Raw genomic sequence first — 22,709 nt, forward strand, 5'->3', positions numbered from 1 at the left:
TCATTACCAAAACAATTGTCACTTTTCTCTTAGGCATTATCTTAGGCTTTTTAATGTAACTGTTAACACTCAGCATTAGTCCTTTTTGTGTTCAAAAATAGAAACTGATGCTAAGAAAGACAGTGTCTCTCGCTCCCAGTTTACATTAGCTCTGAGCAGCAGAAAACAGGCTCCAGAAAAGCTGCACAGTTTTCTTTCCAGACACTGGTTTTTTTTTGTGTGTGTGTATGTTTTTTTTTTAAATGTTTATTTATTTGTGAGAGAGAGGGAGACAGTAGCACCAGTGGGGGAGGAACAGAGAGGGGGACACAGAATCCGAAGCAGGCTCCAGGCTCTAAGCCGTCCGCACAGAGTCCAACACGGGGCTCGAACTCACGAACCGAGAGATCATGACCTGAGCTGAAGTGGGACGCTTAACCAGGCACCCCCAGATGCTGTTTTTTTGTAATACTTGCAGTTTTTCACTGGAAAATACTTGGTTTAGCTCAGAACTCAAATTAAATGGAATATGGGAGACACTATTTCTTTTGCTCAATTAAAATCAGAAGTTATATGTCCGAATTAGCATAAGTTGTACTTTATGGGTACAGACACCAATTGAATCCTTTCTGCTCTTAAAAAAACAACAAAAACCAGAAGTGTGACCTGGAGAATGTGAAAATGATCCCAGAGAAAGGAAATAAAAAGATAAAAGAGCTTGCATGTGGCCCTAAAGAAAACCCCTCTAGAGCAATAGTTGGGCCCATTTAGTGTAGAGAAAAGGAAGGTGGGGAAAGGAGAAGCAGGAAGAATGAAATCTTGGTCTTCCTATATTTAATTATAGTGGTGTACTTTACTGAGCCAGACACAGCTCTAAGTGCTTTCTTTGCAAGTACTCTTATTTGAGCCTCACCTGCTCTGTGAAATGAGCATTGTCTTTTTGCCATTAACAGATAAGTAAAGTGAGGTTGAATGATTTGACCAGGTCACACAGCAGATAGGTGGCAGAGCTAAACATTAAACCCACAGTGACTATAGACGGCATGTTCCTAACCACCATTCTATGTGTATGAACCATGAGCATAAGCATTGTAGACGAGGACATAAATAAATATTGGTTTTCCATTGTTCTTGATGGCAGTTTCAGAGGAATCAAGCTAGGCTAGACATAAAGGATTTTCTTTTTGTTTCTTCACTTTTTATCATTAAATGCAACATTAAGAAAAGTACATAAAGGGTTCCTGGGTGGCTCAGTCAGTTAAACATCTGACTTTGGCTCAGGTCGTGATCTCGCGGTTCCTGAGTTCAAGCTCCACATTGGGCTCTATGCTGACAGCTAAAAGTCTGGAGCCTGCTTCAGATTCTGTGTCTCCCTCTCTCTCTGCCCCTCCCCTGCTCATGCTGTCTCTCTCTCTCTCTCAAAAATAAACATTAAAAAAATTTTTTTTAATAGTTACAAACAGAGAGGGAGGGAGGCAAATCATAAGAGACTCTTAAATACAGAGAACAAACTGAGGGTTGATGGGGCGGGGGTTGGGGAATGGAGGGGGACGCTGGGGGAGAGGGGGAAATGGGTGATGGGCATTGCGGAGGGCACTTGTTGGGATGAGCACTGGGTGTTGTATGTAAGCGATGAATCACGTGAATCTACCTCCAAAACCAAGAGCATACTGTATACACGGTATGTTAGCCAAATAAATAAATAAATAAATAAATAAATAAATAAATAAAATATTTTAAAGATTTTAATTTTAAAAAATTTTTAAGTACATAAAATAGGGTGTGTTTGCAGCTAGCACGCAAATCTTGATTTCTAATAACATTCTTCAATAAAAGAAAGCAAAGTTCCTTAGAGAAATGGCTGATCCTAGAGCTAGGGCAGGAAATACAAAAGATGAGCCTGGGGCATTTTGTTGTACCGGAAAGTAAAGAAGTGCTAAAAACAAAGAAAGTACAATAAACTTCAAAGGAATACAAGAGCCAACTAAGAAAGCTTCTGATGGCCAAAGCTGGGACAATTCGAGCTACAAAATGAAGTAGAATTAGATTATAAACTAAAATATTAAATAAATATTCATGAACCCATATACGTAAATGATAAATAAACAAACAGATGGGAGAGAAGAGACAAATCTCCCACGCAGAAGAATTCCAAAAAACCTATATAGATATTCTGCCCTTGAAGAGGTAGAAAATAACTTTCTACCCTTTACATGTGCATGTGGACTTCCTTCCAAAGAGGACAATATGGAAAGGAGTTTTAAAAATGTCATTGAGGTGGGTGCTTGTTGGGATGAGCGCTGGGTGTTGTATGCAAGCGATGAATCACAGGAATCTACCCCCAAAACCAAGAGCACGCTGTACACACTGTATGTTAGCCAGTTTGACAATAAATTATATTAAAAATAATATTAAGAATAACTTTACAGTGGGACATGACCAACACAACCTCAGTCAGATCAACATCAACAGTTAAATCATGTTAATAGTATGTTCCCTGGCTGTGATGTGAGGAGAATGACTCTCTAGCCCAGTGAGCTTCCTCCCCAGAACTGATAGCCCCAGTCTAATTATGAGAAAAATATCTGGCAAATTCTAATTGAGAGACATTCCACAAAATACCTAACCAGTGCTCCTCAGAACTGTCAAGATCATTAAAAACAAGGGAAGTGTAAGAAACTGTCATATGTAAGAAGAGCCTTACAGAAGCATGACAACTAAATGTAATATGGAATCTTGAATAGAATCCTGGAAAAGAAAAAGGACATGGGGGGGAAAGAAACTAAGGAACTCTATGGAGTATGGACGTCAATTAATAATAATGAATCAGTATTGGATTATGAATTGTGTCAAACATACCATCCCAATAAGATGATCATAACAGGGAAAACCAAATGTGGGATCTACTGTTTTTGAAATTTTTCCACAAATCTAAAATTATTCTAAAGTTAAAAGTTAAAAAAAAAACTGATGTATTTTGGGGGCACCTGGGTGGCTCAGTCAGTTGAGCGTCCGACTTCAGCTCAGGTAGTGATCTCAGGGTTTGTGAGTTTGAGGCCCACATCAGGCTCAAAGCTGTCAGCATGAAGCTCTCTTTGGATCCTCTGTCCCCCTCTCTCTCTGCCCTTCCCCCCACTTGTACTCTCTCCCTCTCTCAAAATAAATAAATAAATAAACAAACTTAAAAAAAAAAAAGAATGTATTTGGATAATCATCAAGTCGATGCATGCATAACTCCCGCCCACAGTGAAACATTGCCCAGCACCAGAAACTGTGTGTTTCCCTTCTCAATTTTGTCACCCTTTCCCCTAGACTAAAATTCACTGCTACTTCCTGCTTTTCTTTATAACTATACCCCTCTTGTGCATTTCTAAATAACATAGTATAGTTTTACCTGGTTTTGAAATTTACATTTACACAAATATAACCATACAATATATATTGTTGTGTGTCTTGCTTAAGATATGTCCCTGTCGTTGCATTGTGATAGCTATTTATTACCTGTTTGTTTTCATTGCTGTGCAATTCATTACATTGTATGAATCCACCAAATTTTATTTATACGACATTTGGATTGTTTCCAGTGTTTCCAGTGTGTGTTATCTGAAAACGATATTCTGATTGTCAGATTTGTGAGATCTCTTGTAGATTTATTTTCTTTTTTTAAGAATATCTACTAGAGCCTAAATGTCCATCAAGTGATGAATGGATAAAGAAATTGTGGTTTATATACACAATGGAGTACTACATGGCAATGAGAAAGAACGAAATATGGCCCTTTGTAGCAACGTGGATGGAACTGGAGAGTGTGATGCTAAGTGAAATAAGCCATACAGAGAAAGACAGATACCATACGTTTTCACTCCTATGTGGATCCTGAGAAACTTAACAGGAACCCATGGGGGAGGGGAAGGGAAAAAAAAAAAAGAGGTTAGAGTGGGAGAGAGCCAAAGCATAAGAGACTCTTAAAAACTGAGAACAAACTGAGGGTTGATGGGGCGTGGGAGGGAGACGAGGGTGGGTGATGGGTATTGAGGAGGGCACCTTTTGCGATGAGCACTGGGTGTTGTATGGAAACCAATTTGACAATAAATTTCATATATTGGGAAAAAAAAAAAAAGAATATCTACTTATGGGAGGCAAGGAGGAAGAACCTGCCATTTGAAAGCAGGAATGGGATCTTGCTCAGGGACCAGGATCTAGACCAAGAGTCCAGGAAGCCCAGTGCCACTGCTCCTGCCCTGCCAGGAGTCACAGTAGGCTGCCCAAGTGCCTCAAGTCAGTGGGAACGTTCCTTCCCAGAGATGTATGGACCAGCTCCTTCTCAATTTTATCCACCACTTTGCAAGCGATGTCTATGGATCAAACAGCAAAAACCTTGATCTTTTCTTTTTTTTTTAAATCTCTATTCTTTTTTTTTTTTAATTTTATTTATTTTCAGAGAGAAACAGAGAGTGTGAGCAGGGGAAGGGCAGAGAGAGGGAGAGAGAGATTCCCAAGCAGGCTCCATGCTGTCAGCACAGAGCCTGATGCGGGGCTCAATCCCAAGAACCATGAGAGCATGACCTGAGCCAAAATCAAGAGTCAGCCACCTAACTGACCGAGCACCCAGGGGCCCAGAAACCTTGATCTTAATAACAATTCTTCATGCTTTGAAAAAAAAAGAACAAGTCTCTCTTGGGCACATTCCTACAAAGGTGACCCTATACAAAGGAGGCATTAAGGTCTCCCTTGCCTTCCCCCTAGATCCTTCTGGCCCTAACAATCCAGATTCCCAACTCAGGGAAGACAACTTGCTGAATTTTCCAAGCAGACAAGTCCTTTATGTGCACATGTATACATACATGAGCACACACACACACACACACACACACACACACACACACACAAGGAAAATCTAAGGTTGAGTCAAGGAGAACTATTGTTGTTCATCTAGCCACCATGGCTGTATTTTCCAAGTGTCTTTGAACTAATGGTATTTTATTTTTTAACAGAGACACTTCTCAGGCCAACGTAGTAAGTCTTGTTCTGCCTATTTTAGCCCCATTGTGTTCAGGTCACAACATTTGGTTCTGATCAAGTAGAAGGCAGTCGAACTTAGTGAGGAAGGTCCCAGGCTGACAAGTCAGAGCAGAATCCTGCTTGGGTAGGCCTCTTCTGAGCTGGATGACCTGGAGGGAGTTATTCTACCCCTTTTGAGCCCAGCTTCCTCATAGGTTAAAAAGAAAAAAAAATCTTACATCACAAGTAGGTCAAATTAAGTGCAAAAATGTATATAACAGTGCACCTGGGTGGCTCAATTGGTTGAGAGCCCGACTCTTAATTTCAGCTCATGCCATGATCCCAGGGTCATCGGATTAAGCCCTACATCAAGCTCCACACTGAGCATGGAGCCTGCTTAAGATTCTCTCTCTCTCTCCCTCTGCCCTTCACCACCCTCCCTCTCTCTCTCTCTCTCAAAAAAAAAAAAAAAAAAAAAAAGTATGTAATGTATTTAACAGTTCCTGACACAAGAGGGGAAACTAATACATAATGAAGATTGTTGATATTAAAAATACAAGAACTTATAGTAGTTCCTTTCCTTATGCCTACAGTCAGACATACTGCTAAATACATGGTTTTAGAATACAGCTATAAAAAGTTTACTCTGACCTTTAGCATTTTATATTTCCTATGCTAATTTGAACTTACAGTGGAGTGAAAAATGATGTCCAGTGTCAGCAAAAGGCTTTGTGGTGTTCTCACTTCTGATTACAAGACAGATCAAATTTGTATCTTTTTCCATTAGGTTTATCATTGGAGACCTGTTAGATTCTGAAAATGACATCTTTGAGAAATCCAAAGAATGGGACGCTCACGGATCAGAAGAGCCACAGAAGGCCTTTGACCATGGGACAGAGCTAATCCCATGGTACGTGCTGTCCATCCGAGCCGATGTGCACCAGTTCCTGCTGCAGGGGGCCACTGTCATCCACTACGACCAGGACACGCACCTCTCTGCCCGATGCTTCCTCCAGCTTCAGCCTGACAACAGCACCTTGACCTGGACAAAGCCCACCACTGCTTCCCTGGCCAGTGCTAAAGCAAAACTCGGTGTGCTTAGTAACACGTCTGAGCCTGGCAAATTCCCGTTACTGGGCAATGCTGGACTAAGTGGCCTGGCAGAGGGGGTCTTGGATCTGTTCTCAGCAAAAGCTGTGTACATGGGACACCCTAGCATCGATATACACACTGTGTGTGTTCAGAACAAACTGGGTAGCATGTTTCTCTCAGAGACTGGCGTGACGCTGCTCTATGGGCTCCAGACCACGGACAATAGATTATTGCACTTTGTGGCACCCAGGCACACAGCTAAGATGCTCTTCAGTGGATTGCTGGAACTCACGAGAGCCGTGAGGAAGATGAGGAAGTTCCCTGACCAGAGACAGCAGTGGCTGCGGAAACAGTACGTCAGCCTCTATCAGGTAGGGGTGTAGCCGTCCCTCTCTCCTCACTCCCCTAATTCTCAAGTCATTAATCTTGCAAAGCCACACTTGGACCACCAGGGTTCATTCTCACCCTCTGTCATTTACTACCTCAGTGATACACGGCACCTTTGACTTTACCTTTCTGTGCCTTGGTTTCTTATCTATAAAATGAGAATGATAGCAATACCCATTGTTAGAGCAGCTGTGGGGTTTGACTGAGTTAATATGTGTCAAGTCGTTAATGCCAGTTCCTAATGTATAAAGAATAGTGTGTGGCTTTTATTAGGTCCAGTTAACATTTTGTATGAAAATAGAGACTGCGGGGGCGCCTGGGTGGCGCAGTCGGTTGAGCGTCCGACTTCAGCCAGGTCACGATCTCACGGTCCGTGAGTTCGAGCCCCGCGTCGGGCTCTGGGCTGATGGCTCGGAGCCTGGAGCCTGTTTCCGATTCTGTGTCTCCCTCTCTCTCTGTGCCTCCCCCGTTCATGCTCTGTCTCTCTCTGTCCCAAAAATAAAAAATAAATGTTGAAAAAAAAAAATTTTAAAAAAAGAAAATAGAGACTGCGGTCATTGTACTTCTCACAGCAAAGAAACCAGTTAATATAAGCATATTCGCTTACTCAAAGTTTCCATCGACAGCATTATGGTGTGAACGCTTTTATAATTAATTACGGACCAGCTGATACATTGGAAACCTTCACTTTGGAAATTGAAATCCTGCCCCATCACCTAATATGCTAGGTGACTCTCGGAGCATTAATTCACTGTGTCCTGCTGCCTCACTGTAGCACCTCTGAGCTTTAATGAAGTTCTTCCTCACCAGGTTTATATTGGCACAGCCCTGAGGAGGCAGCTTCTCACAGTCAGCTGCTTAAAGTGAGTGTGTTTCTCACTAACCCTAAAATTATCAGGTACTTAACACTCCAGCCAAGGGTGGCGGCAGAACTGGGCTGAGGTGTGAGAAGAGACCGGAAAGACCAGAATAGCATACTCCTGGAAGACAGAGGGCAGATTGCTCGGGAAAACCCTGCCACAAGGGGACAGGACACTATTGATGGCGTTTCCAAATGAGTTGTATCAAAGCATTCAGTTTTTCTTTTTAAAAAAAATTTTTTTAACGTTTTATTTATTTTTGAGACAGAGAGAGACAGAGCATGAATGGGGGAGGGGCAGAGAGAGAGGGAGACACAGAATCGGAAGCAGGCTCCAGGCTCTGAGCCATCAGCCCAGAGCCCGACGCGGGGCTCGAACTCACGGACCGCGAGATCGTGACCTGAGCCGAAGTCGGCCGCTTAACCAACTGAGCCACCCAGGCGCCCCAAAAAGCATTCAGTTTCTCTTTGTTATGCTTTTCCATCGTTTTTGGCAAAAAAAAAAAAAAAAATTATCTTTTTTTACTAGTGTCACAGAACAAATAGAACCATGGCTGAAATTACTCAAATGACTGATTTCATGTACTTTTCACAGTCCTAACATGTTTCTGACAAGTAGAGACATTTTCCCCTGGGCTGTTAGTAGAGATGCACATATATATGTGTATGTATGTGTATTTATATAATGCTCCCTTTTTCTCCTTTACCCACATTCATGCAATACTGATGAGTGGAGATCATATCCTGAACAACTAATGGATTAATTGATTAATAAGCATATAGGCCTATGTACACGATTATGCTAATACTGCACAGCACAAAGCCTATTTCAGTTAATTCATCTTAAAGTAGAAACCAAGATACCTGCTTCCTGTCCACTCCACAGGGAGAGTCCAGTGCAGTCAACTGCTTGGAAAAAAAGAAGTCTTCAGGGGCTATTGTAAATGTTGATTTCTTTTCAATTTTTTTTTTTTTTTTAGCATTTACTTATTACTGAGAGAGAGAGAGACAGAGAGACAGAGAGACAGAGCATGAGCATGGGAGGGGCAGAGAGGGGGGAGACACAGAATCCAAAGCAGGCTCCGGACTCTGAGCTGTCAGCACAGAGCCTGATGCAGGGCTTGAACTCACAGACTGTGAGATCATGACCTGAGCTGAAGTCGGACGCTTAACCGACTGAGCCACCCAGGCGCCCCAGGTAAATGTTGATTTTTAATTATAATCATTCGTCAGCTTTCCACAGTCATGCAAATCCATTCAACCTGGACACAAACCAAAGTCTCTGAGCTCAGTTACACTCACTGTCACAAAGCGGCTGGCGATGTGGTTTATTTGCTCCATTTGTTTCCTTTCCCATCTTCCAGCATAAAGTAGCTGAATGAACACCTAGGGTGTACTTGGTCTCTCATTCACCCTGGCAGCCTTCAGTTTTTGCTGAAGAAGGCACCAGCTGAGACCAGAAACAGCAGAAGAGGTAAGAGGCACGGCTGGAGCAGAGACAGGAAGTGACCTGGAGCCAACTCAGCCCTTCCCAGTTGCACACACAGCAGCACCCCTCCCTTCCCTGCAGCCCCCACTCCTCCACCACTGCATGGGAACAAGCCGTTACGGTGTAATGGCAGAACAGCTCCATCTACTTCAGTCACTTCTGAAAACAGGTGATGGTCTGCCTCAAAACATTGTTCTGCATGAGCCGCCCAGGAAGACAAGGCAACATTTCTCAGAAACAGACACTCAGGATTTTTATTAAGTGAAACAAACTCAGCGACTGATTATTTTCCCATCTTGTAGACCAGCTCCCAAATTGTCTCAGAGAACATCAAAAAGATCCAGGTTGGTATTTTAAGAACAAAAAGTCAAATAGGCATCATGTTAAATGTCCCTCTTGGTGATTTATAATACCTCTTAGCACACTTAAGGCTCTTGAGAAGTCCTAAGGTACAAAAGAAATGGGTTTAAATGTACCTGTAAGTTAAAGAAATTTATGAACAGTCTCGGGTTCTTCCAAACTTCTATTAACAGCCCTGTAAGAGTACTTCTTTCTCCCCAGTTTGGAAAGGGCTTATGTAGAATGTAATTTTCATGACATCAGAGTCTTCTTGTGTGATGAGTGTGTGAAGCTTCTTTCAAATAGAAGTAGTTTAGTACTAGTAAATGCATTTGATCAAATGGAAACACTAACAAGAGATAAAGGGAAAAAAAGAAGAAATAGTAACCTTTATAATACAGCCTAGGAATACAGGAAAATAAAAGAAAGTAAGCTGCGAGAGATTTGATGTGAGGTATAGGAGAAAGACTGGTGTCATGAGTTTTGGCTTGAGGTTACGCAGGCAGAGCTGAGAACCCATAATCCTGGATATTTGGAAAGATCTCTGGGAAGCTGAGAAGGTCAGAACAGGGGTATCAGGTACAATTTGGTTGTAAGCAACAGAAACAGATTCTTGCTATCTTCTGGGGTGGGGGGGGAGGATTTATTCAAAGGATTAGATACATTTAACAGTACTTAAAATATCATATACAAAGATAATGCCAAGAGGCAAAAGTGCATGTATAATTTTTAAGGAATCAGCTTCCTAATCCTAATATCCACATGAACTTCTTTTATTTTCCTGTATTCCTAAGGCTTCATTACAAGTATCACAATTTCTTGTCTTTTGCTTTACCTCCTGTTACAATTTTCATTAGATCACTTTACATTTACTAGTATTAGAATACTCTCGTATCTGAAAGTAACTTTTTTCTAAAACTGAGAATGTATCTTCACTCACAATAGCTCTTCTTCCAAATTAAAAAGAGAAGGTATATCCTTCACCCATCCCAATCAAGTTTTTGTTTGTACAAAATACAAGAAAGAGTCAAACTATATTTTGCTTCCCAGAAAGTCTCCTTTAAAGATTAAACAAAGGCATCTGCCTTTTCCAGGCCTAAAATATTTCTATTAAGGGTAAAGCTTGACCCATGTTAGGATGTTCTGAATTTAGAAATACCAACGCATTGGAGGCTGATTCTTTTATACGTACATGGTATGGGTCTATTAAATTTTTTTTTATTAAAGATTTTCTTTTTTTAGAGCAGTGCTAAGTTTACAATAAAATTGAGAGGAATGTACAGAGATTTCCCATAAACCTCCTGCCCCCCACCCATGTCCCATTGTCAGCATCACTCACCAGAATGGTACATTTTTTTACAAAGGATGAATCTGCATTGATATATCATAATCATCCCAAATCCACAGTTTACCTTAGAGTTCATTGTTTAGGTTTGTACAACAATGTAATGGCATATATTCATAATTATACTATCACATGGAGTATTTTAACTACCCTAAAAATTCTCTGTGCTCTACCTGTTCATCTCTTCCTCCCACCCTACCTCATCCTCCACCCTGCCCCTGCAACCACTTATCTTTTTATTGTCTCCATAGTTTTGCCTCTTCTAGAACATCATATAGTTGGACTCATACAATATGTAACCTTCTCAGGTTGGCTCCTTTCACTTAGTAATATTCATTTAAGATTCTTGCATGTCAGGGCGCCCGGGGGGCTCAGTCGGTTAAGCGTCAGACTCTTGATTTCTCTCACGCCATTATCTCACAGTTTCATGAGTTTGAGCCCATGTCAGGCTCTGTGCTGACCCTGCAGAGTCTGCTTGGGATTCTCTCTCTCTCTCTTTCTCTCTCTCTCTCTGTCTCTCTGTCTCTCCCCCCCCCCCCCTGCTAGCACTCTCTTTCTCAAAATAAACAGACTTTCAAAAAAATTATTAAAATAAGAGGATTCTTGCATGTCTTCCCATGCTCATTTCTTTTTATTGCTGAATAATACTCCAGTGTGTGGATGTACCATAGTTTATTTATCCATTTACCTACTGAAGGACATCTTGGTTGCTTCCAAGTTGTGGCAATTATGAGTAAAGCTAGCTGCTGTAAATATTCATGTTCAGGTTTCTGTGTGGACTGAAGTTTTCAACTGTTTTGGGTTAATACCAAGGAGCGTGATTGCTGGAGCGTATCGTAAGAGAATGTTTACTTTTGTAAGGTGCTGCTGCGCTGCCTTCCGAAGTGACTATGCCATGTTGCATTCTCAATAGAATGAATCCTTGTTCCTGTTACTCCACATCCCCATCAGCATTTGGTGTGGTCAGTGTTCAGGAGTTTGGCCAGGTGTGGAGTGGTGTCTCCTTTTAATTTGCAGTTTCCTGATGGTACATGATGTGGAATATCTTTTCATGTGTTTATTTGCCATCTTTATCTCTTCTTTGGTGAGGTGTCTGTTGAGGTCTTTGGACTATTTTTTCATTGGGTTATTTGTTTTCTTATTGTTGAGTTTTAAGTTCTCACTGTGTATTTGGGATAGCCATTTTTTTAAGTTTATTTATTTATTTTGAGAGTGAGAGAGAGAGCACAAGTGGGGAGGAACAAAGAGGAAGAGAGAGAGAATCTCAGGCAGGTTCCACATTGTCAGCACAGAGCCTGATGCAGGGCTCGAACCAACAATCCATGAGATCATGACCTGAGCCAAAATCAAGAGTCGGACGCTTAACCGACTGAGCCACCCAGGCTCCCCTGGATAACCATTCTTTATCAGATGTTTCTTTTGCAAACATTTTCTCCCAATCTGTGACTTGTCTTCTAATTCTCTTGACAATGTCTTTCCCAGGGCAGAAGTTTTACATTTTAAGGAAGGAGTCTATTAAATTTTTAAAGATGTGTTAGTTAAAACCCATAAATAGAAAAAATAAAACTTCTACAAAGGATTAGGTAGTTAATTCAATAACGTAGGTAAAATTTATTTATGAAATTGTGTCATGAAATGTTTATTCCACTTTGAAGTTAATTGTAGTGACTTATTCACAGGGACTATCTTGAGCAGGACTGCAACAAGAAACAATGATCTCCAGCCATTTTCATTCTCAGTATCACTGTATTCAAGATTCATTTTCCAGGGAGGGAGATTCTGATTGGCTTATTTGGATCTTATGCCAACCATTGGTCAAGGGAGGATGTTTCACCTTTTCATAGATTCAAGACTGTATCCAGAGGAAAAGAGATAAAGTAAAACTGGGGTATGGTCAGAGAAAAGAGAAATGATTAATGGACAGGCATAAATCCCAGATATCCACCATGAGAGATCACCAAAAGATATCCCACGTTAAGCATTCAAGTTACTCAGCATCCTGGGATCCATAACAGGATGCAGGAAGTGGGAGGTCACAACTCAAGTCATAAAATCAAATAGTTATTGAATGTTAGGGTAAAGGACCAAGCACACACACAAAGACTTTGTTATTTACATAGTGTCTACAACAAAGCAAAATGTATTCACAAGAACTTCTTTGGAATTGCAAAGGAGGGCTGGCCTTAAAAGTTTGTGGAAAGTAAAAACAGTATATGGAAATTAATTCTGCAATGTCCATTTTATACAACCTGTGAAATATCATCCATATTGTCTTTAATTCATATGTGACTTTTTGTAGTTTTATTCACTGAGCCTCCTTACTTACAGAGAGAATTGTTGACCATTATTTAGTTAATTAATCTCTGCTGCTATTCAGCTCATTTGCATGGTGTTATCTTATGAGAAGGAGCTATTGCAAAGCATTGCATGCCCCTTAAGTATCTTTTCACTGCTCATAGCATCATAATATGCGTGATGTAGAGTCCCCTGGGCTCTCTAGTCTTGGGTATCAGTCACTCAAGAGGACAGCAGCCCAACTATTTTATTTATTTATTTATATTTGTTTTACTGAAGTATAATAATTGATACATGATGTTACATTACTTTCAGGTGTGCACCAACTATTTAATAATATATTTTCTCGGTGGTTATCTCCCCAGAGCCCTCCAAAGTAAATTTCACATATGCCACATACTCTATATTTCAAATCAAACTGTCCCAACCATCAAACTAGAAAAAAACAAAACCTGGAATGATGCAATACAAATAGAACTTGGTTTTATTTAAGTAGATTCACACACACACACACACACACACACACACACACACACACCCCTTAAGTCCTCCAGAGCCCTAAAATGCAAAATGCATCTTCGTGAATGTTCCTACATTCTGGAATGTAACCTCTGAAACTGGGAAGGAAAAGTTTTTTTAATCCCACTTGAATGTGGCCCCCTTGAAGCACATCACTTACTGGAACTCAGCAGGGATGTGACCAGGACAACAGAGGATATGATGAAATTCCCAACAGAGAGTCCTGATGGTTAGAAAACAGAACCACTTGGGTGGCCAGGTCACTAGTCTTCACTGTGCCTGTGCTCCTCCACCTCTGGGAATTTACTAGAAGCCATTCATATATATACTTCCCCATTGCTTGCTGTTCCTTTAAGTGTTCAGAATGTGATTCTTTTACAGGAAGATGGACGGTACGAAGGCCCAACTTTGGCTCACGCCGTGGAGTTGTTTGGTGGCAGGCGGTGGAGTACACGAAACCCCAGCCCCGGGACATCAGCAAAGAGTGCCGAGAAGCCCAATGTGCAAAGAAACAACACCTTGGGCATAAGCACTACCAAGAAAAAGAAGAAAATCCTTATAAGGGTAGAGTGTTACTTGTTTATCAAGCACCAAACCCAATCATCCAGCACCATTTATGGTCTATGTCGCCAGAAACTACCTTAGATCATTTGGGTTGGGGACAAGATGCTCAGGGCTTACTGAGCATCTCCTGGTGCCAGGCCCCTTGTTAAGAATGGAGTCAGCACCAGGAAAAAGTCAGGGGCCACGAACAATGAGTATTCAGTAAGAGTCATTATCAAGCTATACACAAAGTGCTCTGGGAGGAGAGAGAAGGAAGATTTAGGGCTAGGACGCAGGCAGAACAGGGAAGCGGACAGATGGGTCATGAAGGGTGTATAGGATTTGTTAGACAACACGAGGGAAAGCATTTCTGGCAGAGGAGGCAGCAGGGAGACATGAAAAGACTTGGCTTGTTCAGGGAAGCACATGTAGTTCCAGGTTCCTGCTCCGAGCTGGAACACAGGCTCTGTGGTGGGTAAGCAAAGGCTAAAAAGGCCAGGGATCAGGTTATGAAGGTCTTACAAGGCCAAAATGCTAAATGTAGAAACTAACTTAATTGTCAAGAGAAGCAATTTGAATGTCCATCCATGAATGAAAAGGTGATGTATACATATAACGGAATGGTGTTCAGGCTTTCAAAAAAAGAAGGAAATCCTGTCATACTACAGTGTAGCTGAACCTTGACGACATTATCCTAAGTGAAATAAGCCAGTCGCAAAAGGACAAATGCTGCGTGATTCCACTTCCATGAGGTACCTAGAGTGGTCAAACTCTTAGAAACAGAAAGTAGAATGGTGGTTGCCAGGGGACAGGGACGGGGAGGGGGGTGCTATAGGGGGAGTTCTTTTTGATTGCATATAGAGTTTCAGTTTTGCAGGAGGAAAAAGTTCTAGAGATCCGTTGCACAACGAGGCACGTAGAGTTAACACTACTGTAGACTTAAAAGTGGTTAAGCTGGTAGACTTTACGGGGGCACCTGGGTGGCTCAGCCAGTCAAGTGTCTGACTCTTGATCTGGGCTCAGGTCATGATCCCATGGTTCGTGGATTTGAGCCCCAAATCAGGTTCTACACTGATGGTGCCGAGCCTGTTTGGGATTCTCTGTCTCTCCCTCTCTGCCCCTCCCCTGCGCGCTCTCTCTCTCTCTCTCTCTCTCTCTCTCTCTCTCTCTCTGAAAATAAATAAATAGACCTTTAAAAAAAAAAAAAAGAAGAAGAAGGGGGCACCTGGGTGGCTCAGTCAGTTGAGCGTCCAACTTCGGCTCAGGTCATGATCTCACAGTTGACCAGTTAGAGCCCCACGTCAGGCTCTGTGCTGACAGCTCAGAGCCTGGAGCCTGCTTCACATTCTGTGTCTCCCTCTCTCTCTGCCACTCCCTCACTCATGCTCTGTCTCTCTCTGTCTCAAAAATAAATAAACATTTAAAATTTTTTTTAAAAAAGAAGTATTGGTCTTATAAACTTGATATACAGCCATGACTATTAGAAGGGAACAAATCTTCAGGTTCCCCAAAAGCTTTAAAAAAAAAAAGTTGGTAGGCTTTATGGTTTTTACCATGGCAGAAAATATTTGGTTAGTTACCACTATATATTATATATTATACTATATATATGTTATCACTATAACACAATAATATATTTTCTCCATGGTTATCTAGAAAAAGTCCCACTCTTTGCATATTAGAGGCTGTTGATGCCTAAGCCGAGCTTTGTCTGCTTCATAATTTGGTCTCTGTGATTCCAGGGGTCTTTTGCCTGCTCTTATCAGCCCTCCCTGTGCCCTCCTCCTCCACCTCCGAGTGCTGCTATATAGCAAAAACAAGTGGGATAGTGTAATGTGAGAATACTTGGTCAGCCTTCACAGGGGTCTCTACTGGTTTGGGGCCAGGGATATTGAAGGCAGTCAGAAAATAGGTAGCAGTGCTAAAGCAGTGCCAGGAGGGAGAGAAACACAGAATGAGAGGTATCGACACGTGTATGTTCCCAGGGTGAGAGCGGAGAGGCAGCCGACGATGAGATGGCCACCCGAAAAGCCAAAATGCACAGAGAGTGTCGCAGCCGGAGTGGTTCTGACCCTCAAGACATGAATGAACAAGAAGAATCAGGTAAAGCCACATGTTGACATTAGAGATGTTTTATTTTATAGGGAAAAATATGCATTTGGTTTTCAATTATGATTTAAGTCTTGAGTGCATTCTTAACAAAACTCTTTGTCTTGTTAAATATACTTACCTTTGTATTTAACTAGATGATGGAACCCAAGGGGTATTTCGGCAAGTACAGTGTACTTCAAAGAAGATTATCATTAATTAACTAGGCCTTATAGACAGGGGATGTGAGATATATAAAATACAAGGTGGAGGATTAGACCAGTGATTCTCAACCGTGACTGAGATTTTTTTTTTTTTTTAACATCTGGGGGCAAACCACTAAATACCTAGGAATAAATCTAACCAAAGAAGTGAAAAATCTATACACTGAAAAGAAAGCTTATGAAAGAAATTGGAGACACACATACACACACACAAATGGAAAAACAGTTCATGCTCATGGATTGAAAGAACAAATACTATTAAAATGTCGATACTACCCAAAGCAACCTACACATTCAGTGCAATCCCTATCAAAATAACACCAGCATTCTTCACAGAGCTAGAACAAACAATCCTAAAATTTGTGTGGAACCAGAAAAGACCCTGAATAGCCATAGCAATCCTGAAAAAGAAAACTAAGCTGGAGGCATCACAATCCCAGACTTCAGGCTATATTACAAAGCTGTAATCATCAAGACAGTATGGTACCGGCACAAAAAAAGACACTCAGATCAATGGAACAGAATAGAGAACCCAGAAATGGACCCACAGACATATGGTCAACTAACCTTTGACAAAGCAGAAAAGAACATCCAATGGAAAAAAGACAGTCTCTTTAGTATGGTGCTGGGAAAACTGGACAGAGACATGCAGAAAAATGAACCTGCACCACGTTCTTACACCATACACAAAAAGAAACTCAAAATGGATGAAAGACCTAAACGTGAGACAGGAAACCATCAAAATCCCAGAGGAGAAACAGGCAAAAACCTCTTTGACCTCAGCCGCAGCAACTTCTTACTTGACGTGTCTCTGGAGACAAAGGAAACACAAGCAAAAATAAAATATTGGGACCTCATCAAGACAAAGGCTTCTGCACAGCAGAGGAAATAATCAACAAAACTAAAAGGCAACTGACCAAATGGGAGAATATATTTGCAAATGACATAGCAGGTAAGGGGTTAGTATCCAAAATCTATAAAGAACTTATCAAACTCAACACCCCAAAAACAAATAATCCAGTGAAGAAATGGGCAAAAGACATAAATAGACACTTTTCCAAAGAAGACATCCAGATGGATATGAAAAAATGCTCAACAACACTCATCATTAGGGAAATACAAATCAAAACCACAATGAGATACCACCTCACACCAGTCAGAATGGCTAAAATTAACTCAGGTAACAACAGATGTTGGCGAGGATGCAGAGAAAGAGGAACCCTTTTGCACTGCTGGTGGGAATGCAAACTGGTGCAGCCACTCTGCAAAACAATATGGAGGTTCCTCAAAAAATTAAAAATAGAACTACCCTACAACCCAGCAATTGCACTATTAGGTATTTATCCAAAGGATACAGGTGTGCTGTTTTGAAGGGGCACATGCACCCCAATGTTTATAACGGCACTATTGGCAATAGCCAACGTATGGGAAGAGCTCAAATGTCCATCAACTGATGAATGGATAAACAAGATGTGGTATATATACACAATGGAATAGTACTCGGCAATCAGAAAGAATGAAATCGTGCCATTGCAACAACATGAATGGAACTAGAGTGTATTATGCTAAGTGAAATAATTCAGTCAGAGAAAGACAAATATCATATGATTTCACTCACATGTGGAATTTAAGAAATAGAACAGATGAACATAGGGGAAGGGAAGGAAAAATAAGATAGAAACAGAGAGGTAGGCAAACCATAAGAGACTCTTAAATACAGAGAACAAACCGAGGGTTGCTGGAGGGGTGCTGGTGGGGGAATGGGCTAAATGGGTGAGAGACATTAATGAGGACACTTGTTAGGGTGAGCGCTGGGTGTTATATGTAAGTGATGAATCACTAAATTATATTACTGAAATCATTATTACACTACATGTTAACTAACTTGGATTTAAATTTTAAAAAATAATATAAATAAATAAATAAATAAATAAATAAATAAATAAATAAATAAATATCTGGGGGTGCCTGGGTGGCTCAGTCAAGCGTCTGACTTCGACTCAGGTCATGATCTCACTGTTTGTGGGTTCAAACCCCACCTTGGGCTCTGTGCTTATAGCTCAGAGCCTGGAGCCTGTTTTGGATTCTGTGTCTCCCTCTCTCTGCCCCTCCCCTGCTCTGTCTCTCTCAAAAATAAATAAACATTAAAAGGAAATAAATAAATAAATAGATAGATAGATAGATAGATAGATAAAATAATCTGGATGCCCCTGGCCACACCCCAGCCAAACTGATTCCAGCACCCTCTGGCTGGGACCCTAACATCTCTATATTTTTAAGTTCCCCGAATGATTCTAATACGCAGCCAAGGTTGAGAACTCACCACGTTAGTCCATTCATCAGAATATTTTGATGTTTCTTGTATAGAGATTGCCTGCATAAATTGATTTGCTCAGACATTCAGAAGCATCTTTGGTTTTTCTTTGATCTCTAGGGAGAGGATAACTGGTGTCATTGTCTCGTTTCTGTCTTTCTCTCTCACAGAGGCAAATGCCATCATGAGCCCTCCTAACACTCTGCCTTCCAGAAGAGCCCACTCTTTGACCACGGCTGGGTCCCCTAACTTGTCTGCCGGGACATCATCTCCCAACAGGCCAGTGTCTTCCCCTGTGCTGTCTTCTTCAAACAAGAGCCCGTCCAGGTGGGGCCTTAACATGATAAAACAGAAGGACCCTTCATATCATTCAAGTTATGTCAAAGGGCATCTTCCAGTGCTCTGTAGAAAGCCTCTCTCTAATTTTGAGTAACGATTACATTGAAAACTGAAAAACTCACAATTTTTAAATACTTCCAATTTCCCTGATTTTGCACTCCTACCTTCTCATATTACTATAATTACTCCTAATTATTAGACGAATCCTTCAAAGGTCATAGCAGTAACAAAACCTGATCTATGATTTTCTAAAGTTGCTTTGTCGAATATGGTAGCCACTGGCCATGGTGGGGTGGGGGCTGGGGGGATAATAATAGCTATTTAAATTCAATTTTAAATATATTAAAATTAAATAAAATTTAAAATTCAGTTCCTCAGTCACACTATGCACATTAAAAGTGTTCCATAGCTACAAGTGGCCAGTGGCTACAATACTGAACAGTGCAGATATAGAACACTTGTTTCATTGCCAAAACTTCTATTGGATAGCACTATTCTGAGGAATAAATTAAGTTTTAATAGAAGCCACTTTACCCTTTGCTGATAGGTGAAATATATTTTATACCATCTCATACATAAGATACATGTCTGTAGAAATGAATGTATTAGAGCAAATTGGGTATGCTAGGTGTAATTCTAAAGCTGGTATTATAGTAAGTTACTTATAAAGTCCATGTAAATTACAGATTTGAAACATCTACCCTCTCAGAAGAAATAATATTAACATGAAAGCTTTCCAAAGGAATTAGAATGCCACACCATCTCCCTCGACCCCTCAAAAAGTTTAAGAAATTCAGAGGTTCAGACAGAACCAAGATAAAATAGGCACTCTTTACTTTATCAGAGGGATTGGAGGAGGAAATGGATCTGTGTAGACACTGGCTTTGGAAACATTATACACACACACTTTCTCTCTTTCTGACGCTCTCAAGGAAGTTTGCTACTGATAAGAACCCTACATGTAGTAAATCATCTTTTAAAGGGAAGCATTCTTTTACAATGTGAATAATGAACATAATTTATGCCTTATACATTCAGATTTCTATACTCAGTGAAACTGGGTCAAAGGTACATGGAAATTCTTTGTACCCTCTTGCAACTTTTCTGTCAGCTTAGGTTTGTAACAAAATTAAGAGCTACAAAGAATCAGAATTCTGTACGTGCTGTTTCAGCCTGTACAGTATCCTGGATAAATAAAAGAGCCAGAGAACTTAGATTGAGTGGCTTCTCCTTTATTTCAATCACTCAGGAGCAGGAAAGGGAAGGCCAGAGTAAGGGAGGAAAATCTTTCCAAAGAGGTAGAACTAATATGCTAGATGCAAGATCACAGAGCCCTCCCACAAGAAGACAGGAGTCAGTGCCCACCGAGTAAACTACAACAGGAAGGCAAGGAAGAAAAATCACCCCGAATGCTGTTCAAGGAGAAGGCAAGGATGAGCCTTAGAAAGGGAGACAGTGGACAGAGTTTCCTAAAGGTTCCTGCAGACAGTGGCAAATGATAAGCCACCTTATCCAACCTTTTTCATCTTCCTGAACCTCTACCCTCTTGTTTCCAACACCACGGGGGATCAACAGCCCATGCCTACAAAGGACTGTAAATCCATCCTTTTGTAATTTTCGTCTATGTATAGAGGTGAACTTCAGATGTCAACGCAAAATAACTTTCCATGAACAAACACTGTTAGCAAGATTGAGGATAAACTGGCTATTCGTTACAACCTTCTCTGTACTTATATATTTGAAACATTTCAAAAAGTCAAAACAATAAAATAAAGCACAAAAAAACAAAAATGAAAAAAAGGAAGATCCTGTTTATTTATTTGACTAAAAACCAGCCAAAATATTTCTTAAATTATCTTGTCAGGGAACAAGTATAGAAAATAAAAATGTTGTGAAACAGCTAGAGTGAGGTTTTGACCTAGTGACTGGTATTTTTATATTGAATATACAGCCTTGGCAGGTGCAGATATGTTCTAGGCAGAGTTGGCTTCTTTCCATTCTTAATATTTTTGTGACTCACATTTTCCATTAATATTAAAAGTCCTTCCTTGTTTTCATCTAATAACTGGTGAAGAAAGGAAAAAGAGAAGACATTGATATGGACTTTTTTCTCCAATGTGTTTCTATAATTTAGAATGTAGGAAAGAACATGCATAATTTCCCATAGGCTATACTTGAGTAATTTGGAAAAATTACTCAATTTTTGGAAAAAATTGAGCACTTTTGGAAAAAAAAATAATACTGATTTTTCTTGAGAAACATTGAATTTAAGTTTTTTCCCCCCATCGACCTGTGATTCCAAAGAACTGTGTTAGTTAGTAGAGTAACATTACCCTTAGCCTCGTGGCCCTATTGAGTAGGCTGTGAACATGACACGGTTTCACTGAATGAGGTGTTTGCTCTGACACACTATAGATTAGTTTTGAGAGAAGTGAAAAGAGGGTCTGGAAAACAGCCTCAATCCTGAATGGCCTGCGGTCATTTGCAGGCAAAGACATTTGCAGGTCTTTGCTCATGCGCCGTCAGAGGACCTCCCTGGGGCACAGTGGCCATGCCTGTTAAGGCCATGTCTTTGTTGCAGTGCTTGGAGCAGCAGCAGCTGGCACGGGCGGATCAAAGGCGGAATGAAAGGTTTCCAGAGCTTCATGGTTTCAGACAGTAACATGAGCTTTGTTGAATTCGTTGAGCTGTTCAAATCATTCAGGTACGGCATGCTGTCTTCCTGCCCTTCCTCAGCCCCCCATCTTTGTAACAATACTCAACGTGAGTGTTTTCCACTCCCCGCCCAGCGTGAGGAGCCGCAAGGACCTGAAGGACCTCTTCGACGTCTACGCCGTGCCCTGCAACCGAGCCGGCTCCGAGTCGGTGCCGCTCTACACCAACCTAACAATTGACGAAAACACCAGCGATCTTCAGCCTGACCTAGGTTTGTGGAACGGTTTTATATTTCCCGTTGAGACCTTTCTATCTAAAAACAAAGATGAGAGGTCCACTCACACGAACCCTCAGCCAGTTCCACATGGTGTGCTCTTCCCTGCGGTGTGATGAAACGCTTTGAGGATTGTTTCAAGGTGCCCGGGGGGGGGGGTAGGTGCTACCGGCATTTTCAGCAAGGAAATGCATCATGGTCTGAGTCTGTTTATGCATTCCAGGATATTTAATCAATAGAGTCTTCCAGTCATTCTGATGATGGAAAACCCTCTCCCACCTGTGTCCAACGTCCACTAGGTGTGTGGTGCACCACCCATATCCTCCCCGCCTACAGGCCGACGGTGCTCAACCCCAGGGTGAGGGTGTCTGTCCGTTGACAAGAGGTGTCTTTAGTGACCCGAGAAGAGCACTCCTGCTGAACATCCAGGGCACTTGTCTTAGTGGGTAAACCAAGACGTCTGCCTCCTCTGTCCCACTCACCACTACCACCGTCACCAACCACATCAAAAACCCTATGCTGTCATCACCACTGATGCATTGTCAGCCTACTATTTTTCTCTTCTGTTCTTGCTGACAACTAGAAACACAAAAAAGCAGAAACAAGAGAAACTGCCCTCTTTCAGTTGCTTTTTTATTACTTAAAAACTTACATTATCCTCAGCTAAGAAAATTCACCTTTTCAACTTTAGTCATAAAATGTGCATAACTATGGATTAGTCAAGTAGTTGTACCTTTAAAAAAATCTTTTTAAAAAAATTTTTTATGTTTATTTATTTTTGAGAGACAGAGACAGAGTGTGAGCAGGGGAGGGGCAGAGAGAGAGAGGGAGACACAAAATCCGAAGCAGGCTCCAGGCTCTGAGCTGTCAGCACAAAGCTCAATGCGGGGCTCGAACTCACGAGCCATGAGATATTGACCTCAGCCAAAGTCAGATGCTTAACCGACTAAGTCACGCAGGCGCCCAA

General features: G+C 41.1%; 1 protein-coding gene across 1 annotated transcript in view; it reads left to right on the top strand.

The window, feature by feature from the left end:
- LOC102949488 (1-phosphatidylinositol 4,5-bisphosphate phosphodiesterase epsilon-1) overlaps positions 1-22,709 on the top strand; it is a 225,516-nt gene that overhangs the window by 141,906 nt on the left and 60,901 nt on the right. Inside the window, 6 exon segments of the mRNA XM_042959866.1 lie at positions 5,768-6,443; positions 13,687-13,869; positions 15,834-15,951; positions 18,645-18,801; positions 21,395-21,517; positions 21,603-21,739. Of these exon segments, the coding sequence (XP_042815800.1) occupies positions 5,768-6,443; positions 13,687-13,869; positions 15,834-15,951; positions 18,645-18,801; positions 21,395-21,517; positions 21,603-21,739 (1,394 nt within the window).

This window comes from Panthera tigris, chromosome D2 (genome assembly GCF_018350195.1).
Source record: "Panthera tigris isolate Pti1 chromosome D2, P.tigris_Pti1_mat1.1, whole genome shotgun sequence".
In the NCBI taxonomy this organism is placed as follows: Eukaryota; Metazoa; Chordata; class Mammalia; order Carnivora; family Felidae; genus Panthera; species Panthera tigris.